At 34.7% G+C, this 21,330-nt stretch overlaps 1 protein-coding gene across 7 annotated transcripts in view; it reads right to left on the bottom strand.

Moving 5' to 3' along the window:
- The window catches only part of LOC145684287 (uncharacterized), a 36,872-nt gene that overhangs the window by 9,546 nt on the left and 5,996 nt on the right, over positions 1 to 21,330 (bottom strand). Inside the window, exons 2-3 of one of the 7 annotated variants that reach the window (XR_014131272.1) lie at positions 17,515 to 17,599; positions 14,424 to 14,554 (exon numbers count right to left, since the gene is read on the bottom strand). The exons of 2 other annotated variants lie outside the window; for them this stretch is intronic. Coding sequence is in view for 2 of the 5 variants with exons in the window: in XM_081756444.1 (XP_081612570.1) it covers positions 16,523 to 16,595 (73 nt within the window). In the remaining 3 variants the exon portion in view is untranslated. Of the gene's footprint in view, positions 1 to 14,423; positions 14,555 to 14,574; positions 16,596 to 17,514; positions 17,600 to 17,854; positions 17,922 to 21,330 lie in introns of those variants that run through there. 4 more of the 7 variants (XR_014131273.1, XR_014131271.1, XM_081756444.1 and 1 more) reach the window with 4 other exon arrangements.

Below are 21,330 nucleotides of genomic sequence, written 5' to 3'. Positions count from 1 at the left end.
CGGGTAAAAATGCGAAAAAGCAAGAGCTAAGTCATGTAAAAGTTCTAATGCACGGATCGCAGAAGGTCGGCTCACACGAGGCCGCGCCGCATAGCTAAGTTGGCGATCACGCTTCAAGAACGAAAGAAGAAGGGTGACGAGAATGTGCTTTAAGTCGTGTAAAATAACGGTATATCAACCAACTCCTGCGATGATGAAGAGAATGTTCATCTGCATCAATATTCAGGCTAGGTGTAGGGCTAATTCGGAAAGCTCCTTTACAGAAGCGAATACCAAGATGATGGACTGTCCATCTGACGAAGAACAGTTGGCCGAGCGGAGGAGCAAACAAGGCGACAATAATTCATTTTAGCGCACATCAGAATATTGTAGACGTAGAAGTACTGTATGATAAATATACCAAGAACGATGGTAGACGACCCCCAAAATGTTGATCGCTCGCAAGCAAGTATAGTACACGCACATGTTCACATCAAGTTAGATTACGGTTGAATTGTATGCCAAGAAATGGAACACTGTTAGCAAACGAAAGGCGTGTTCCACTAAAATAAAGGAAAGGATCTCAAACACAGGTACGTACCCGACAAAAATAAACACATTTGTTTTTTTCAACGAGGAAACGAAAACCGGTCTGCGTTGTGCAGGTGTATAAACGATTCAGAGTATGTTAAAAATGTCCAGTACATATCTGGAGGTCACGGGAACAACAGTAGATGGTAAGGTCATAAACATAAAGAAGGCCACGAACAGGTGTAGTAATGAGACATGATATAATTGATGGCTAAAGAGAATAGCATCGCACTCAGAACATTACCCTGAGGGACACCATTGTATTCGGCAAAGCGATCAAAAGGAATGGAGTCAAACCCGTACGCTGAAATATCGCTCGCCTAAAGACTGTTCTTAAAAAAGGCCATAAACCCGCACGGTCCCCAAGAGTGAAGCTGTCAGAATTCCAAAGCGCCAGGTAATGTCATACGCTTTTTCGACGTCAAAACGACACCCACCAAATGTACTCAATGACGAAAAGCATCCTGTACAACCGTTTCTAGATAGATACGATGGTCGGTGGTCGAACGGAACTGACGGAATCCACATTGAAGGTTTAGAGGAAGGAATTCTGCTTCAAGGAATAAACCAACCAAAGATTTACTAACTTTTCAAAAATCTTGGAGACGGAGATAGTAAGGACAATAGGCCTAAAGCTGGAATTGCAAGTTTATTTTTAAACTGGTTTTAAACAAAAAAAGGATATGAGTGTCCCGCGAAACAACCTGAAAGTGACCAGCAATACAGATATGATTAAATAAAATCAGTGAAGAAGTCTTTGCATGCGGAGGTAGATGGCTTAACATAGCACAATGAATGCTATCAGAACCTGGAGCAGTATCATTGGTGATGGATATCACATAGTCGAGTTCTGCAGTAGCAAAAGGGGGATTATAAAGTTCCATGTGGTAAATGATAACCGTATTGTTTATGGCGATTAAAATCCAGGCAAAATAACTACCGAATTCTTTCAATCTTTTCTGGCTCGGTTGGGACGAGCAATCCAGCTGACTCGGTTGGGATATGCCATCAACTCGGTTCGATTCGACTCAGGTGACCCACCAGCTCGAGCCGGCTCACTTGGATGAACTTTTCAGTCGGCTCATTTCTCAGTTCAGCTCGATAGTGAATGGGCTGCGAACTGGGCCAATTGAGCCATTCACAGCCTTCGAGCCGAGCAGTTTTGAATATTTGTCCGATGCCCTATAACTTTTAAAAAATTTTGGCACGACCCCAAATACCTGTTGCTCTAGTGAAGCTCGCGAACGCTGTCCTTGCCTCCTAGACTTCATGACTACAAAGGTCGGGAGTCTACTTGTTTTTGTATTCAAACTGTCTCTCTTTCATGTTCATACATAGTATAATAATAATAATAATAATAATAATAATAATAATAATAATAATAATAGAAGTTGTAGTAGCGGTAGAATCATAGATAATAATTATATTATCTATCTAAGATACTTCAACAGAACATTTGAAATTTACACATAGGACTTGGCGTAACTCGGCTTGAAACTCGATCTGAATTCGAGTCGAACTGGAGGAAAGTTTTCGAGTTCAGTTCTCGAGTAGAGCTCAAAGATGTCTGTTTCGAATCGAATTTCACCGAAATATCGCTCGAACTCTCTCGTACTCATTACCGAATGAAATCTTAGAAAATGCTAAATTTAAATTCTCATTACTGATATATGAGTTTTTCAATGTTTCGAATTTTATATTAAATTCCATGAACGTTAAAGCGAAATAAGTAATATGATGAGGTTGACCGAACTGTCCACTATTTTAAGGCTGCCGGGGGAAACAATTATGCCATTACGCAAAATATATTTCCAATCCAACATTCAATTTAAAACACACTTAATTTCCACTTCACACACTTGATTCTCTAAACCTTGTATTTATAAGAACTATACTTGTTTTTTTTTTATTTAATTCAATGTATAGATAATTATGTCCTGCATAAGAGCTAATATTCATGCTATAAAGTATAAAGGAAGTAAATATTCAATATAAATAAATAAAAAATAAAATATTACAAATTATTGGAATCTTGATATAATTCAATTTTAAGCATCCGGGTCCCGTCTCGTATAGAATCGCTACAGTAAGAAACGTTAAACTCAAAATCTGCTCGACTTTTAATAGTATAAATGTTTTATATTATTCTTGAAATCACTTTATAAAAATGCAGATTATGAATTACACTAACATTTTAAATATAAAAAACTAGCACACATATTTTCTCTTTGTAACTAACTAACTAACTCTATGGCCTACGGAAGACAGAGGTTCAATTCCGCGATCACAAAAGCTCTCCATTGACCTCCATCCTTAGCTAACCAAATTCGATTTCTACTTTACATTAATATTTATCCGAGATGTATCTTAATATTGTCCTCCAATTTGCACTTAAATATACCAAATGATCATTTTCCGATTGGTCTTACGGTTAAGACTTTGAAAGCCTTCCTACTTCCTTCCATCTTGGCTACACGACCAACTTAGCTGAACATCCTACACTTGATCACCCAAATAATGTAAGGTAAACAGAATAGTTTATGTAGTTCCTCGTTATAAAGTTTCCGCCATTCCACATTCTCGTTCCTCTTTGGTCCTGAATATTCATCTCAGGCACTTGTTCTCAAATACTTTCGGTCTACGCTCTTCCCTCAGAATAAGGAACCATGCTTCACAAACATACAAATTACAATTTAATTGCCAATATTCGAAATTTGAAATTACTTGACAGAATTCGCGAAGAAAAGAGATTTTCAACTCAATAATAACAAATTCTCTGCTTTTAGTAGGAACTTAATTTCTTCCTGAATATGGTCTTTGTTACTGCTGATCCTAGATATTTGAAACTATCCACTTTATAGAAGTATTATTGAATACATTTAACGCACCTATTATTTAACATATTACGATTCGCACGGAGTGCCACGTATTTAGTTTTCTCTGCATTTACTCCTAAAACCATGTCCCTGCAAGCGTTTAATAAGACCTATGCATTCTTTTTTTGGGTTCTCGCATCATCTTCTATTAAATTTACATCATCAGCATACGTCACTACCTGATGAATATCATTGAACTCCAAGCCCTGGTTGCTATCTTTGATTTTGCTTATAGCATATTCCTGAACAAAGTTGAATATAAATGGTGACAACGTATCTCCTAGTTTCAGGCTATTTCCGAAGTGCAATCTCGTGTACAAAAATTTTCCTCCCTACATTTTGCTTTAGGATTCATCTCAACATATCTTAATTAATCTATTAGCTTTCAAATTCTGTAACAAAGCAGTACAATGGTTCACTCCTAACCGTCTATGTCTACAAGATTTTGCGTACTTGTTTCGTGTTCCACTATATATACCTATACACAGGAATAAGTATCATAAACATGAGTGGTTTCAGGTATTCAACTCAGAAATCTCTTCTTATAACAGTATTTAAGTTCCTTATTTTAGTGTTATTGTATATAAATGATAGACATGGCGTATAAATTTGACTGAACTTTGAAAAACGAAAGTTCACCTGATTTTGTTTTTTCAACCAATTCAGAGTAGAAATTTATATTCAAGAAAACGTTACTGAATATTAAAAAAAAAACTTTTTTATATTTTATACTCTGCCTCGAACTATCGCCCTTCTATTATAGAATTTAAGCAGGATTACTAAACATGTTTGAACACTTGGACAATTTGTAACATCAACCGTTTCAATATTCCTAATACATCAATGCAAATGCAGGTTCACACTTGGAGTTACAAATAACCACTCTCTGTCTTTTTCAGTAATTTCAACTCCAGATATTGATTGACTGTTTTAATACTGGAACTGTACTTGAAGTGTGGATTGTTTACTCATAGAAAAAATACATTGTTTTCTGTTCTTTGTACTTTACTTATTAATGAGTGTTCTTATACGTGTGCACAGTATCATTTTGCCTTCAATTTCCTATGGAATATTCTTCACGTAATTATTTGAGTTACTAAGGTTTCATAACAATAAAAGTTCTTTGCTTTTAGTTTTATTTCGCATTATTTTTTCTTAAAAATCATAAATATTTATTACTACGCTGCTTTGTTAAAGAACGCACAAACAAGCACTAATATATGAAAAAAAGTAAGTAATTAATGAAAATATGAAAGCTATAGTATATGTGATTTTTTTCGGATGACGATACATGTGTTACGCTATGGAATGAACATCTCATTATTATAGGTCAAAAAGAAGGTACGGTGTCACTGTAGACGTTTATGTAATAAAAGCATTTGCCGAAGAAGCTACTAATTTCGAGGACCTAATGGAATTACCAATACCAGAAGTTGTTATTACAATGACAGAGAAAGAATGGAAGAGTATAAGAATTTTTATAATTTTGCACAAAATTTGTCATTTCATGCTGTATATCAATCTCTACTAGGGTTTCTAATATCCTCTGAATGCTTTGAGATATTAAATTTTAATCGACATTAAGAATTCTACGCTTCTTCAAGTATATCTACGTGATTGGATGTGATACACATAGACTTGTTTCGATATTTTAACATGTTCCAAGTCTAAAACTTAAGAAGATCTCCTGACATAACACTTAAGAAATCTTTTCAGGCAAACAAGATATTTTCATAATTTTCGTTCCAAATAATGAAATTTTCAACTTCATCTCGTGTCACTTTACTTATGTTGAGCATTATATCTCTTGGGAATATACGCCAAAGAATCACAGTTTTTTTGTGCGTAACTTACATCCATATTACATTTTTTTACCGAGTTATTACACTACAATGTTAACGGGACAAGACTTCGTGGGTACTCTTCATTAAGTATATCAATGTAGATTTAAGAGATTCATACATGATACATCTTTCTACAACACACCCTTGAGGGAGTAAACATGTATGATCCTGTATGCCTAATACTGTAATAGAGACTCACCATTTTTAAAACCCTATAACGTCCAAACTAGAAAAGGAGTTCACATTTAAAATAACGCTTTAGGAAATATCTTCTTGTCCCGCCTTTACCAATGCATTCTAAAAACAGTAGACATTACATTTGCTTTACCGAAGATAGTCTATTTTCTTTGTAGAAATGCGTCCTGAAAGTGGTCAACAATTTAGTACACTAACAATTAAGATCGACAACCTGTACAGATCCTGTACTGGCGAAGAGTACACATAACTTTACCTCCATTGTATTTATTGAACGACCTGTGAAATTCAACAGTTGAAGCAAAGCACTGGTTTTCTATACATACTGCTGCAAAGTCGCACCCGAGAGATCAGGTGTATGTGTCTCTGGCTATAAGCTAATAAAGAAGTTGTGTATACGTTCGCGAAAGTATGAAGAACGACCGAAAAGATATAATATTTCATTTGAAATTTTGATAATTTATACTGTGTATTTTCACCAGGATATAAGAAAATAGAATATACCCTACACGCTAAACATTAGTAGATATTCGATAATAAAAGAAACTCATTCACCATGTGATTAACCGAACGAAAAGGCTCATAGCCTCACTAATAAAACTTCTCTACTTGATATCGTTCCGGACTAATTGAAGCCATCCTAGATTTCTATCAACATTTTCATAGCATCCTGCTACACAATATTCTCTTATGTTTTTTGACCTACTTCAGCAACTACAAAAATTTTTATTTAACAAGAACTTTACGATTTCCATGCATATTACAGAAACAAGCAACGTGACTTCCTATCTTAAACATTTCGATTTCATTATTTGTGTAAAAATGTGATGTGTTCCTATTGCAAAGATACTTATAGTGACGTATATTCTGTTTAGTTCACCTCACGCTTGATAACTTAGATTTTGCTGCCAAAATTCATCCGTTTTCTTTCCTGTCTGACAATATCGTATCTATATAATACGATATCCTAAACCTGTTACAATGTTACGTTATCCAATATGAAAATCAATAGATGAGAAAATCATTTTCTCCAAGTGGTCTTGAATGTGAATGGTTTGCAGTTGAGATTGTATCTTATAAATCTTCTCAACAACCATTTACTCCTTCGTACTGGTTTGCAGGTAATGTTAACAAGTCATACGTTAAACCATACAAAGTTGATTGATACAACAATTTATGCACTAAAGAGTATATAATTAAATATCAAAAAGTATGACAAAAACGGGAATCGTTTATGAGCAAGTGATGGGATGTTAGCGGAATGTGTGTGGTACGCAAGGTAATGTAGGAATGATAACTATGTAGCGTGGTTAAACATAGATTATTGTTTGAACGGCAAACCAAATAGCATTCGCTTTAGTACCACGAAACCAATTAAAATCAGAATAAAGAATTAAAATGATTCCACTGAATGACAAAGGATGAAGATATTTGGCTTAACAATTCCCATAAATTCTGTCAAATATCTGATACAATGCTACATATTTTTAATCTATGACTAAAAGTATCAACCTGGTGGCATGAATTACACGAGTTATCAGCATCAATACCCAAGTTAAACAAGCGGATATCGTTTCACAGTGTGAAATTTACACTTTTGAGCTATGCCAATTCAATATTCAAACTTCAAGCAGTAAGTAGGTAACTACTGATTGCAATAGAGTAACAAAATAAATGATAAAACCTCCTCCTTGGACACTAAATCCACGTCAAAAAACATTATTAGATAAGCCTTATTCTCTTCTTCTCTGGAGATAAATTTTGAAAAAAAAAATCGTTAGTATGAAACACATCCAATCGGAAGAGATCATTATGGGAGGAGACAGAACCTGTCTTGGGACGCTCAATCGACGGCAAAAAAACTTCCTGAGATCTATTACAGTTTTTCTCCACAAAAATCTCAGGCAAGAAGTTCTAATAAATGTAATAACTTCCGATTTGGATATAGTGATGCGGGTTGTAAGTTTTACACACACACACACACACACATATATATATATATATATATATATATATATATATATATATATATACGATTCAGAATTTGCATCCATTCCGAATACCATTTGTCGTTATGTTGGTATTAGTGTTCTCAATTAAAAAACGAAGTTGGGTATTTTTTACCGTTTTTGCACTATAGAAATAAGTATTAAAACTGGTAATAATTATTATATTTGAACCACTTACTCTCTTGGTACATTGTTCTCGATAGTCATGCTATCATGTCTTGAGGTGCTGAATCGTTTGTAGAAAAAGAGCTCCTTACTATTTGTTACAATTTTCCTTCTGTGTTAATAAAAGTTGAAACCCAAACGTGTAATGTAACTATTTCTGGCTTGAATAGAGTTTCAATGCTGAAGATGGAATAGTTTATTGGCAAGCTGACTCAATTGCAGAAAACCTCATCTCGATACATCTTGTCATATTCGGGCTACGGAAATCAGTATTGAAACCTGAATAGTAAACTTAAACCACTTCCGAATTTCGTATAATTCTGCGAATAGTCACGATATGTCATGAGACGCTGAATACTTTGCAGAAAACACTTCCTGCTATCAATTAAAGTGTTTGTTCCGTGGAGATAAACGTTCAAACAAGAAATAGTTCATTCTAACTGCTTCCAGTTTAAATTGAATTTCAAGGAAGAAGACGGGCATATTCCTTGGATGCCGAATCGATTGCAAGAAACCCTACATTCATAGATTTTTGCTGTTTTGTTCTAAGAAAATCAGTATTGAAGTACAACGTAATAAAAAATTTGAACCACTTCCGATTTTGAGGAAGTGCTGTCGATAGTCGTTATATATTCTATTGTGACGCACAATCGTTTCCAGAAAACTGCTTATCGTTATATATTACTGTTTTTCTAATATGACAATAAAAATTCAGAAATATATTGAAAACGGAAGTAATAGTAAATTTGAAGGATGTCCGGTCCTACTAGAATGTTATGGGTAATCACGATATGGTGTATTTAAACGCTGAGTTGTTTGCATAAACCCGCTTTTCACTATTTATTACTGTTCTCCTTTCGTAGCGATAAATGTTGAAACAGGAAATGGCTTATTTGAAAAGCTTACGGTTTGAACAATGCATCAGCGGAGGAGGTGAAATGTATTCTTAGGATGTTGAATAGAGGGTAAAAAGCCGCAACTCCATATCTCTTACTATCCTCACTCTATGGAAAAAACATTGAAATTAGCTGCAGTCGTATATTTCAAAAACTCCCGAATTTGATAGAATGCTGTGAGTTGTGATATATTTCCTTCAGACCCTCCATCGATTGCAGAAAACCGTTTGTCTGTATCTGTTACTGTTTCCATTCTAAGATGACTAATATTAAAACGGAAAATGGCTATTAGAGTTTAGTAGAAAATGAGGAATCTTTTCTTAGAACGCTGAATTGATTGAAAAACCGTATATCGGTATCTCTTATCATTCTTGAAGTATAGAAATAAGTATTGAAACCGGAAACAATATTACATTTGAACCTCTTCCTTCCTGGTAAAATGTTGTCAAAAAACATGTTCTCTTTGATACTAAATCGTTTTTAAAAGACGTCTTGCTATTTGTTTCTGCTCTAATGGCATAGAAGTTAAAACGGGAAATGACAAGCTTTAGTCACTTCTGATTTGAATAAAATTTAAATACAGAAGATGAAACCAATGCTTCAAATTCTTCATCGATGCAAAAAGCCGCTTCCTGATATATTTTGCCGTTTTTGTTCTGGAGAATTTAATATTGAAACCGGAATTAGAAGAAAATTTTAAAAATTTCTGGCATCAATAGATTATTGTGATTAGTATGTTGTTTAGAGACGCTAAATTCTCGGGAAGAAACCGCTTCCCGCTATGTGTTACTGTTTTCATTCTACAGCGATAAACGTTGAAACCGGTATTGAAAGCGGCAATAATAATATTCGAACAACAAGCGGGTTTGGCAGTTTTACATGGTTACGATATGTTGTCTATAGACACTGAATCGCTTGCAAACAATAGCTTCTCGTAATCTCTTACCATTTCGTTCTATGGAAACAAAGGTTGAAACAAAAATGACTAATTGGAAGAAATTCTGTTTGAGTACAGGGTTAACGCAGGAAATGGAACCTATTCCTAGGACACTAAAATAATTATCAGAGACCGCATCTTGAAAGCATTTACTGTTCATTCTCTACGGATGTCAGTTTTGAAACTGAATGTAATAGTAAATTCGAAAAACTTTCAGTTTCGGTAGAATATTCTGGATAATCCTAAATGCCTTAAGACGCTGATTCATTTGCAAAGGACAACTTCTCACTATAATACCATTTTAGTTGTATATTGATAAATGTTGAAATAGGAAATGGCAAATTTGAAACATATGAGGTTTCAATACAAAGGAGATAGAGCCTGTATTTTGGACGCTGTACTAATCACAAAAAAGCAATTTTCGATATTTTTAACCATTGTCCTCTATCTGCTGATATGTGAAAACAATGCCGTTCTAGAAAACTTACGTCACAGCTTAGTTTAAAAGTCTAAAACATTCTTTTCGGTCTTATGCACATTATGAACAATAACATACAGACTTAAACGTGTAGCTCAAAAAATTAACCTTGATATTACCCAAGATTTGAAACAAGTTGCGGTATGCTTGCACTAACATTATACGCAGTGTAAAAAACTTGTTGGTGTTTAGGTAAAACCAATACAAATTTTCTTACATCTCTTTTTTTAAATCGGGATACTAATGCATAGGTCACTTCTAACATAGCAGATGACACGCCATGAGTGGCTGAACACGCGAATTGACAATGTTTACAAGAAAGCTGATGCCTCTAGCACTGACAGTCAGGAAAAGTCTTAGGTGTGTGCCAAGCACTCGCAATAACTTTCTGTGCCAAAGAAACAACAACGTATTACTGTCTAAATAAGGTGCTATGTCGTTGTTTTACTTGTTGTGCGAACCTAACCTTATCTAACCACCGATAATTTATAATACTAAAAGAGCAAGAAATAAATTATTATTAATAACTTAAACACAGAGAAAAATATTTTGAAAGGAAGAAGTAAAGGAGTACGCACACATAACAGGATGTAACTTCACGTAACAAAGCCTAACATATCCGAAACCTGCAAAAAAGAAATAAAAATAATATATCTAAACAGAGATATGTTTTGAAAGGGAAAAAAATTGATCCTATCGTCACTCGATTTCACGTACTTTTATTCCAAACGGCAACGCGTCAACCATTAGGTCACCGAGTCAATCTTGTCGATATTGTATTTGTAGTGACCATTGTATTTACAGTTCAAAAACTCGAAATTGGAGCAATATGACGTCGGAGCCGGTAAATTAGTTTCTAAGAGAATTTGCGTGCTATACACAACATAATCTTCTCAAGTCCACTTAATGGTCGAAGGAATATTGCACACTGTAGGAACAAAGAAGTAAAGTTGTGAAGATACATGACCACACATAGCCACCACTAATCCATGGTTTAAAATGTTAGGTTAATGTACCCAAAATGCAAGAAAGCAATTATTAATAACAAATATGAACATACAAAAATGTATTTTGAAAGAAAAATTAGATCGTACCAGTCAACATTCAAAACCGGATTGTTTCATTCAACAGGCCGACATCTTACTGACTTATCCACAACAGAACTTCCAAATAGCGTTTTGGAAATTTATATTGCTTGTGTGCTACCTAACAATGCTACTAGATGTCATTCGATCGTGGATTACTGGTACGACCAGCAACTTCAAGGTACGACCAGCTCCTTCAAGAAATAGGACTCGTTTTGAAGGTTTAAGAAATCACTCTCTTAATCCTCGAATAATCCGAGATATATCTTTGTGAAGGAGTAAGTTCTCAATATTGTGGATTAGTTTGAGCTGATTTTCATCTACAGATCAAATGCTTTTCCTGAAACCAGGAGAGGCTTGCCCATAGGAGGCTAACTAACTCTATGGCCTATGGAACCCGGAGGTTCAATGCCGCGTTCACAAAAGCTCTCCACTGACTTCTATCCTTAGCCAATTGGATCCAGTTTCTACTTTATATTCCAATCTCTGCGAGATCCATCTTAATATTGTCCTACATCTGCGCCTGTTCGTTTTCCGATTGATCTTCCACTCAAGACTTTGAACGCGTTTCTACTTTCTTCCATTCTAGCTACATGACCCGCCCACCTAAGCCTCCTAGACTTGACGAACCTAACAATGTTGGGTACATCATATAAATTATGTAGTTCCTCGTTATGAAGTTTCCGCCATTCTCCATTCCCGTTCCCCTTAGGTCCGAATATTCGTCTCAGGATCTTGTTCTCAAATACTTTCAGTCTATGATCTTCCCTCAGAGTAAGTGACCATGTTTCGCTGCCATACAGAACAACAGGCATGATTATTGTTTTGTATATTTTAAGCTTCAGATTCCTCGGCAGGATTCGCGACGACAAGAGATTTTGAACCGAATAGTAACACGAATTCCCTGCTTTTAGGCGACATTTAATTTCTTCGTGAATATGATTTTCCTCTGTTAATATTGATCCTAGATATTTTAAACTATCCACTTTATCAAAAGTATTATTTAATATTCTAACACATTAATAACTTGCTGTATTCCGGTCCCAAAGCACTTCCATGTATTTAGTTTTCTCTGCGTTTACTTCTAAACCCATGTCCCTGCAAGCGTTTAATAAGATCTCTGCATTTCTTTCAATTGTTCTCCTATCATCCCCTATTAAATATACATCATCAGTATATACCATAAATTGGTGAATACCGTTCAACTCTAGGCCCTGGTTATCTTTGATTTTCCATATAGCGTATTCCAGAACAGATAAATAATAATGGCGACAACGCATCTCCCTGTTTCAGGCCATTTTCGACGTGAAAGCTCGTGGACAAAAATTTCCCTACCTGGACTTTACTTTGGGATTCATTTAAACCTATCTTAATTAATCTAATTAGCTTTCTCGGTATTCCAAGTTCTGTAAGAACGTTATATAATGTTTCTCTCCCAACCGAGTGGTACCCCTTTCTAAAATCAATAAATAGTTGATGTACCTGGTATTGTATTCACACTTTTTTTCGAGTATTTGGCGAATGATAAATATTTGGTCGATAGTTGATCGATTTCGTCTAAATCCGCACTGATTATCTCCAATAATTCCATCTGCGTATGAGGTCAGTCTTGCTAATAAAATGTTTGAAAAGATTTTATAGGATGTTGACAGAAGAGAAATAGCTCGATAATTATTACAGTCAATTTTGCCGCCTTCCTTGTGAATTGGAAAAATGACTGATTCTTTCCACTCCTGTGGCAATTCTTCCCTTTTCCAGATAAGGAGAATGAGTTTGTGTATCTTGTTCCACAATAGGCGGCTAAAGACCGTAAATAAAATTCAAACTTCGAGCTCGTTCGTGGCTAAGCGGTTACCGTACGCGCCTTTGGCGCGGTAGACCCGCGATCGATTCCTGGCGGGAGCTCATGTGGTTCGGATTCCACGTTAATAAGTAACTCCCGTCTCTTATGGCTTCGCTGCTAAAAGGGACGTTAAACTCAAAATCAACCCAACCCAACTCAAAATTCAAACTTCTAATGGAACCGAGAAGAACTGGCAGACAGTTGAAACATAAAAACATAAATGGCTGATTGAACAAGACCGCTGTCCACGGATGGCTGTTGTAGTCTGAGTAGCTAAGTGGAGAGCGTCTGAGGCTCTCATTCTAAAGGTTGCGTTTACTTACTAGCCTGGATTTACAGTTCTTTTTTGAAGGAACTAAGCACTGTAAATTATGTTGGTGATTGCTACTCAAAGAGACTTCTACCATAAAGAGAAAAGCCAAACACAAAGAGAAGGGAAAGGGGTTAAAGCGTGAAAATAGATAATTAAAGTCATGAAAAATTCATTTATTAATATGCGTTCCGCTTTATTTATTTCTTTTCTCAACTTGTGTCGCTCTTAGCACGCTTTCTATGTCTCTGTATAATGTATATTATCAATTTCCTTTCCTTTTATTAACTCCTATCTCTTTGAATTTAACGTAAATGGAATTTCTCCTATCTATCTTGTGGTTGTCTAAGAGATACTGAACTATTCATATTTTGCTGTAAATGCAGGAATATTCTGGCATGTCATGTTTTAAAGCATGTCTGTGCTGTGATGTTGGATGCCCAAATACCAGGCGTACATTGAAATAATTCCACTGGAGGAAAGAACTATTACTTCTTAAACTCAAACCTACACAAACTTAAGTTGTTAGCTGTACTAAGCCAAGTAACTAAAAATTGGATAAAAAGAATTAGCAAAAATTTTAGGCATAATTGTAAAAATTTCAATCAATAAAGTGCAGTTCGACGCAGTGATCGAAAGAAAATGGCAAATAGAATAAGAAAATTTAACGAAAGAATTGAAAATGAATAATATATTCTGATTATTACAATAACGAGGTAACAGAATTAAACAAGGAAAGAAAAATAAGTTACGGGTCATTTCGCGGTTCTTTTGAATTACATAAAGAAAGACTAAATATAGAATATAATCAAGCATCTTTCTTCACGCTAGAACAAACGTCGGAACAAATGAGAACATTATGGATAAGAGACAAACTAAAACTTGAGGCATGAAATATCAGAATGAAAAATAAATCATTAAAAAAATAACAACATACGTCGTGAGGAATAGAACAGAACGAGAAAGATGTCAAACAATACTTTAGCACAAACTAAAAACCTTTAAAAAGATGTAGAAGTATGTTATAAACAAAATGAAATTTCCTGTAAATCTCTTCGAACAGTTAAACCTCACTTCCTTTCTGTGTTATTGTTCGTCATAATATGGGTGTGTGATTGCAAATATGCTTGTGATTTGTGTGGCACCAAATCAAATGGAAAACAAAACAATACATAACAAAATAATGTTCGGAACAGAAGGAAAAACAAAACTTACAAGATATTCCTGTCGATAGCCAGCATTATCTTCTTTTAATTCCATTTTTCTCACATTGTATCCTATTTATTTTATGCCAATACTCATAGGAATTAGTCGCTAAGGCATCATCCAAATATTATTATTTTTAACTGAAGACAAAGAAGAAAAGAAACTATTTTTTTTATTTCAACTCCCGAATATTTTACGATTTTCATGGTTGTAATATATATGGTTTGTAAGAATTTATAAATTCGAAAAAAGAAAGAGAAAGAAAGAATATCAATTAAAGTTTCTGATATCTTCCAAAATCCAAAATGCATAACCTTAATCTGCTGAGTTATTACTAAGCAAAAAGTGGTGATAAAAATAATAAAGAAGTATTAGGAGAAGAAAACCAGCATGGGAAAAATTGACATAGATGTTAAAACTATTGGAAACTATACACACGACTGCTACTGAATTATTCTATACCTTTATTCTTAGTCTGTACCAACCGCAACTCAGTTAATTATCTTCATAATATTCCACATACATCTAGATTTCCCTCAATCCATTCGAATCTATCTTCATTACATGAACTGTTTACACCGTATATCTCCTAGCAATATAGTAATATGGGTATGTGTCATTATATCAAAACCTTGCAAGCCCGTGGCCTCATTCCATACCTACCAACACTCCCCCCTTCACGTAAACAAACTTTATCTTCTAGATATCAACTCTCGATTCCTTCTATATAATCAGAAAATTGGTAAACTAAAAACATCTAATTCAAATTACATTCACAATACGTAGTATCACTGATAAACTCAATATAACAAAACTAATGAGTCAATTTCAATTCCATAACTCCTTTCACTAAACCTTCGCTTCTTTTAATCTATAGTCTAAATGCATGTACCACGAATCAACCTTATGTTCCAAATTCTCAATCTTCCTTGTATGCACATCCAGCTGTTTCTTTATTTTTACCATATCAACTCGCAACTGATCTAATACTTCTTTACGTTTCTTTAATTCACCTATAACTAACTGCTCTATTATTCCATTTCGTTTTTTAACTTGTTCTTGTCCTCATCTCTCTTTTTTAATTCATCTGCTAAACATTGCATCAATTCGAGTTTACAGTTACAATTTTATGCTCTATTTTTTTCTTTTTCTTCTCCCATCCTCTCCTCTTCTAATATTTCGTTTGTTTCTTTGACAACCTCGTCTACCGTATTCTGTTTGTTAATAGCTTCAGACGAACTGGGCTTGCTTTCAGTAACTTTTGGTCTTTTTGGTTTTCCATTAATTTTTTATTCTTCTTTCCTTTCTTTCTATATTTCTTCTCGTACGTTGTAATATGTCCATTATTATCTTGTACTTCTTCTTCTTCTTTAGAGTCTAAGTCACCAATAACCTTTAGATTACTTTTTATTTCCTGATTTCCTTCTTTGTGACTGATTTCTGAACTGTCCTGTTCAAAACTTTTAACTTCTTTCTGTACTTCTGTCTCCATGACAACCAAACCATTAATAGAATGTTCCGTTGTCAGTTTCAAACCTGCACCATCCTTGTTTGCAGAAAAAGAGATTTTAGAATTGTTTTCCGCACAATTTACTTGACTAGCACCGTAGTTACTTCCTTGCACTACGTTTGTTTGAAACTGTTGTATTTGCTGCACTCTATTCGAAGAAGTTTTGCATCTGCAGGCGTATGCAAAATGATTATTTCTGTGGCATGAAAAACATTGTTTTCCATATGCAGGACAATTACGGAAAGCATGAAATTTGTTGCACCTTCTGCATGTAAACTTCCTTGTTTGATTTTTATTGACTTGTAAACACCGTTGACAAACAGATGTTACCCCCTGTTGAATATTCTGTACTTACATAAACCAAAATTGCGCATTAGAAAGCTCCAAATCACAAGCCACTTGTACTGCTGCCTGAAACGTTAAATTGTCCTCACAAAGTAACAAACTTCGGATTCGGTTGTTTGATAATCCAAAAATCAATTGATTACATAATACAAGCTCTTGATATTTTCACAATGCACACGAGGAAACAGCGCTCTGGAGCTCTGTTGCAAACTGCATGACACTTTGGTTCTCTTTCTCTTTCATAGAATGAAATTTAAAGCGATGCGCCCATTTGCTGTACGTGATTTCTAAGTTGCTCACCAAAACATTCTGTCTCTGATCTTGCTCTGAAAACGAAAAAGATGCCATAATATCTTTGTTAGAAAGCGTTGTTCGAAATCGACTGCGCCAATTGTTAATACTTAAAATGTTTATTACTGCAAATCCAACGGTTATAACTGAACAATATACCTAATCCTCGTAGCAACTATATTAATCTTATTGTAAAATAAACACACTGATGAACAAGACTGCACTTATTTAATATAAAAAAAACATTTACACGTGACGTTTCGATCTTCTAGCCAAGATCCTCATCATTGGCTAGAAGATCGAAACGTCACGTGTATATGTGTTTTTATATTAAATAAGTGCAGTCTTGTTCAGCAGTGTGTTTATTTTTCTGATTTTATTCGCAAGACGTTGACTATGAGTGTGTATTGTATGCATTGCGTTAATCTTATTGTATGCACAACAAATACTTGTGTTCTTCAATACACTTTTATTATTAATCTGTGCCCATTGCACTCTTTACTTATCATAATTTATCTTCATCCTGTCCACAGCTATTACATATTTAATATGGACAATCTCTTCATAATAATTCATATCAGAAACATCAACCTAAACTTCCATCATAATTCTGTATCCTATTTGCACAGACTATATCTTTTTAACTAAATATAGGATATACTCATATTTGTAAGAACTTCTGTCCCAATCCTAATTCCAACAATAGATAAAAAGGTAAGAAATCAACCAAGAAAGGGGAAGTGCAGGCTGTAATATAAAAAGGAAAAAGTAATATAAATAAAAATAATTCACGTTTGGTAGCAAAAACTCTTGTAACCGGTAATCCATAAGCTTAAAAACGGCACCTAACCAATATTTTATGTTGTTTGAGACAGCTACAAATGTCATGCACGGATAGTTATTTTTGAGTGTGTAAATTATGAGAATTTTGGTGTCTGTAATTTTGAAACTGACCTCGAAATCAATCTAAGCTTTCCACTTTTCTTCAATACTGGTGATACTCTTGCTGATTTGATAAGGAATACCTCAACCTTTTCACCTGCAAGTGTACAAAGTATGTACCAGTACAGACATGGAGTATGAAATATGGTAAATATTATGAATACAGGAAAGTACTGGCAAGATGATAGAGGACTCATATCTTGACAAAATACTATTAAAAGTAGTGTGAAAAAATATATGGAACAAAGAAAACTTGCAAATTAAAGTACGGGAATAATACATGGAATCATCAATTATATTAGACAAATGATATATAACTGACCTATAAATATTGACTTTGCTCTATAATATACTCGCCTTTTTTAGTTTCTTTCACTCATGTTTTTACGCTTCCCACTGCCCGTGGAACTTATTTCTTCCTGCAAGAAACTCCATAAATCTGAGCAATTAGATTTTAAAAAGCACTTGACATCTAACTTTTCATAAAACCTTTGGTTTTTAACCATCATTGTGCATTTCTAATGTAAACTTCTATTGAAGAACGAAAGGATTCTTAGAACATGCTATTTTATCAAGCTACCAAGAAACTTTTTCCGAAAGGCGATTTTAATTAATAATTTTGTACTGATGACAATATACTTAATCTGGACCATAGATGGCTAATTTAAATAAATACAAAACAATTACTACAATACTACACAAACTTATAATATTTTATTGCTGTCACTTGCAACACCAGCACCTGCACGAAAAGGAGGATGTACATGTATAATGCTTTGGAATAAAAAGCTGATGAGAATAAATACGGAGCGACGTTTTTGCGTTCACCGAGTCTATTTCGGTATAATTGCCATTCCCAAATTATAATAATAAAAATTATTATTATTATTATAGCAAAACGATTATCTATAAGTAACTCCTATGGAAGCTGAGAAGTATTTTTGAGTTACTCTTATTGATTCCTTCATCAGTGAAATTAGTGACACTAAAGACTATGAATTCGACACTGACAGCGGCCGTTTTTGATCATATTGAGATTTCTCCCTTGCTTCTTATATATATATATATATATATATATATACAAGGTGGCGCATTTTAATGTTTCCATCGAAATATCTCGGAAATGGTTGAACACAAATGAATTAAACAAAAAATTCAAATAAGAAATATTATATAGCAAATCGAATGGTTATGTCGTGGTGCAACCCAAAGCCGCCGTTCATGGGAGTCTGGAGCCCAGCTCTAAAAATATTAAACGGAAACATGGGGCGAGTGATACCTCGTTTGATAGATCTTCAAAAGCTAAAAGAAGTTGTAGGAAAAATATTTTATATCAGTCAACGTATTCAAAATAGCCTCCAAGATGTGTTGCCTGTATCAGACAAAACGTCCAGTATCACTAATATGAAAACGGTTAAATATAAATGAACCACAAAAAATTCAAATAGGAAATGTTATGGGGCAAATCGAATGGTATTATCGCAGTGCCCCCAGGGCCGCCCTTCATTAGGTCCAGGGAACAACTTTCAAATCTTAAATGGAAAGAGTGAAACCTCATTTGATAAATCTTTAAAAGCTAAAAAATTTTGTGGCAAAATATTTTTCATATCGGTCACTGTATTCAAAAAGGCCGCCAAGATCTTGCCTGTATCACATAAACGTCCACTATCACTAATATGAAAACGGTTTAGCAAAAATGAACCGAACAAAAATTCAAATAGAAAATGCCACCCGGAACATTGGTATTCTCACGGTGGTTCCAGGGCCATCCTTTATGGCGGCTCAGGACCCAACTTCAAAATTGTAAATGTAAACATGGGATGAGTGACACCTCGGTCGACGTATCTTTAAAAACAAAAGAGCACTGTTGCAAATAGTTGTTCATATGGGTCACCATTCTCAAAAAGACCACGAAAACATGCACGTGTATCAGATAAAACGTCCAGTACCACTAATAAGAAAACGACTAAAGATAAATGAATAGAACGAATGTTAGAATAGGAAACCACAGACGGTATTTATCATTCCACTACTCGAAAATGTTGCAACAGAGGAACTATGATTATTAGTGAAAGTGACATAATGAAAAGGAGGAAATCTAATAACTAGAAAATTATCGCTCCTACCTCCCTCCGTAAGTGGGTGGAGCGAGAAGAAACGGTGAAATTGCAATTTGAACTTTAATTTTTGCCAATTGTATTTACGAAACTAAGTTATGAGAAATGTGTTTTTATAAGAGACAAATGCCTCTGTAATGGGATAATGTATGCAAAATTATTGCTAAATGGTACCTTCCGTTTTGACTGAAAGCAATGATTTGATGTAAAAATGAATCAACTAAAATGCGAAACAAATTTGTCGAACAATGCAATTTTAAAAATGTGTACAAATGTTGGTTGTATTCAACAGTCGTCTGCATTATACTGGTTCGATTCTTTCCCTTCTATGTCTCCTTGCATGTGATAGAATATAAGCATCACTGAAATATTGTAGAGATTTCCTTTCCAAATTACTTCCAGCGGTAATCTCAATTGTGATCCTCAGTAACAAAACGGTAAATATTGATGCAGATGCAGCCCAAACATCTTACGCATTACGTTCAATTAACAGGTACGAAGGAGCGGGCAAAATGTTTGCAAGTTCCAAAAATGTATTATTAAAACCTTTGCTTCTCATTTCGGTCGCTTCTTTTTTCCCATCCAATCCCTTTCTTATGCACTTGAATTTCACCTTATTTTTATTACTGCAATTACAGTATTAGTCAATTGTACACACAAGTGTTTCAGGCAAACCATACGTACTGCAAATAAAACTGAAGTTCTCATTTGAGATTTTATCATTCATTCCCGCTTCATCCACTTATGGAGGGAGACTGGAAAGATAACTTTCTAAGACTTACATTTCCTCTTTTATATTTTGTCAATTATACTTTAATAATCTTCTCCATTGCATTACTCTCGAGACGAGGAGTAAATAACCACTGTGATTTCCTATACGATTATTATACTGTTCACTTATCTCCTGTTCATTTATACTGTTTTGATATTTGTGGTACTGGACGTTTTATCTGCTACAGGCATCATGTCTTGGCAGCTATTTTAAAAACGGTGACCCACATGAAAATTTTTCCCCACAACGCTGTTTAGCGTTTGAAGATCTATCGAACGAGGTATCACGTGCCCCATATTTCCGTTTAAAATTTCCAAGTTGTCCTCTGAGCCCCCATGAAAGTCGGCCCTACCGGCACAACGACAACATTATTTGAAGTCTCCCATGCCATTTTCCTGTTCCATTTTTTGACTGTTCAATTACCTTCAACCGTTTTCATATTACGTGTACTAGACGTTTCATCTGATATAAATATCATGTCTTGGTTGCCATCTTGAATACGATGACCGATATTGCCAAAACACTTTATAGTTTTTAAAGATCTAACGAACGATGCATTACTCTCCCCACGTTTCCATTTAAAATTTTAAAGTTAAGCCCTAAACCACCATGAAGGGCGGACCTGGGAGGCAACGCGCGAGTTTTTGTTCAGTTCATTTATATTCAACCGTTTTTAAGATATTTTCGTAAATAGATTAAAATGGGCCACCCTGTATATATATAGCGAGAGACAGACAGAGGACGTCTTCGATAACACTACGAAGTAAAGTAAACGAACTATATGCTGAGAATTTGTATATCAGCACAAACAGTACGAAATATTCACTGGTGCAGATGTATACACTGTAAAATTCACATAAAAGATTTCTAATAATATTTTAATAAACCAGTCAGTAAATATTTTAAATGTCATGTTCTTCCTTGTAAGATGCACGTTTG

This window comes from Thermobia domestica, chromosome 4 (assembly GCF_964235325.1).
Source record: "Thermobia domestica chromosome 4, izTheDome1.hap1.1, whole genome shotgun sequence".
In the NCBI taxonomy this organism is placed as follows: domain Eukaryota; kingdom Metazoa; phylum Arthropoda; class Insecta; order Zygentoma; family Lepismatidae; genus Thermobia; species Thermobia domestica.
Note: the sequence above shows the minus strand (reverse complement) of the source record. Positions and strands in the feature narration are given on the sequence as shown.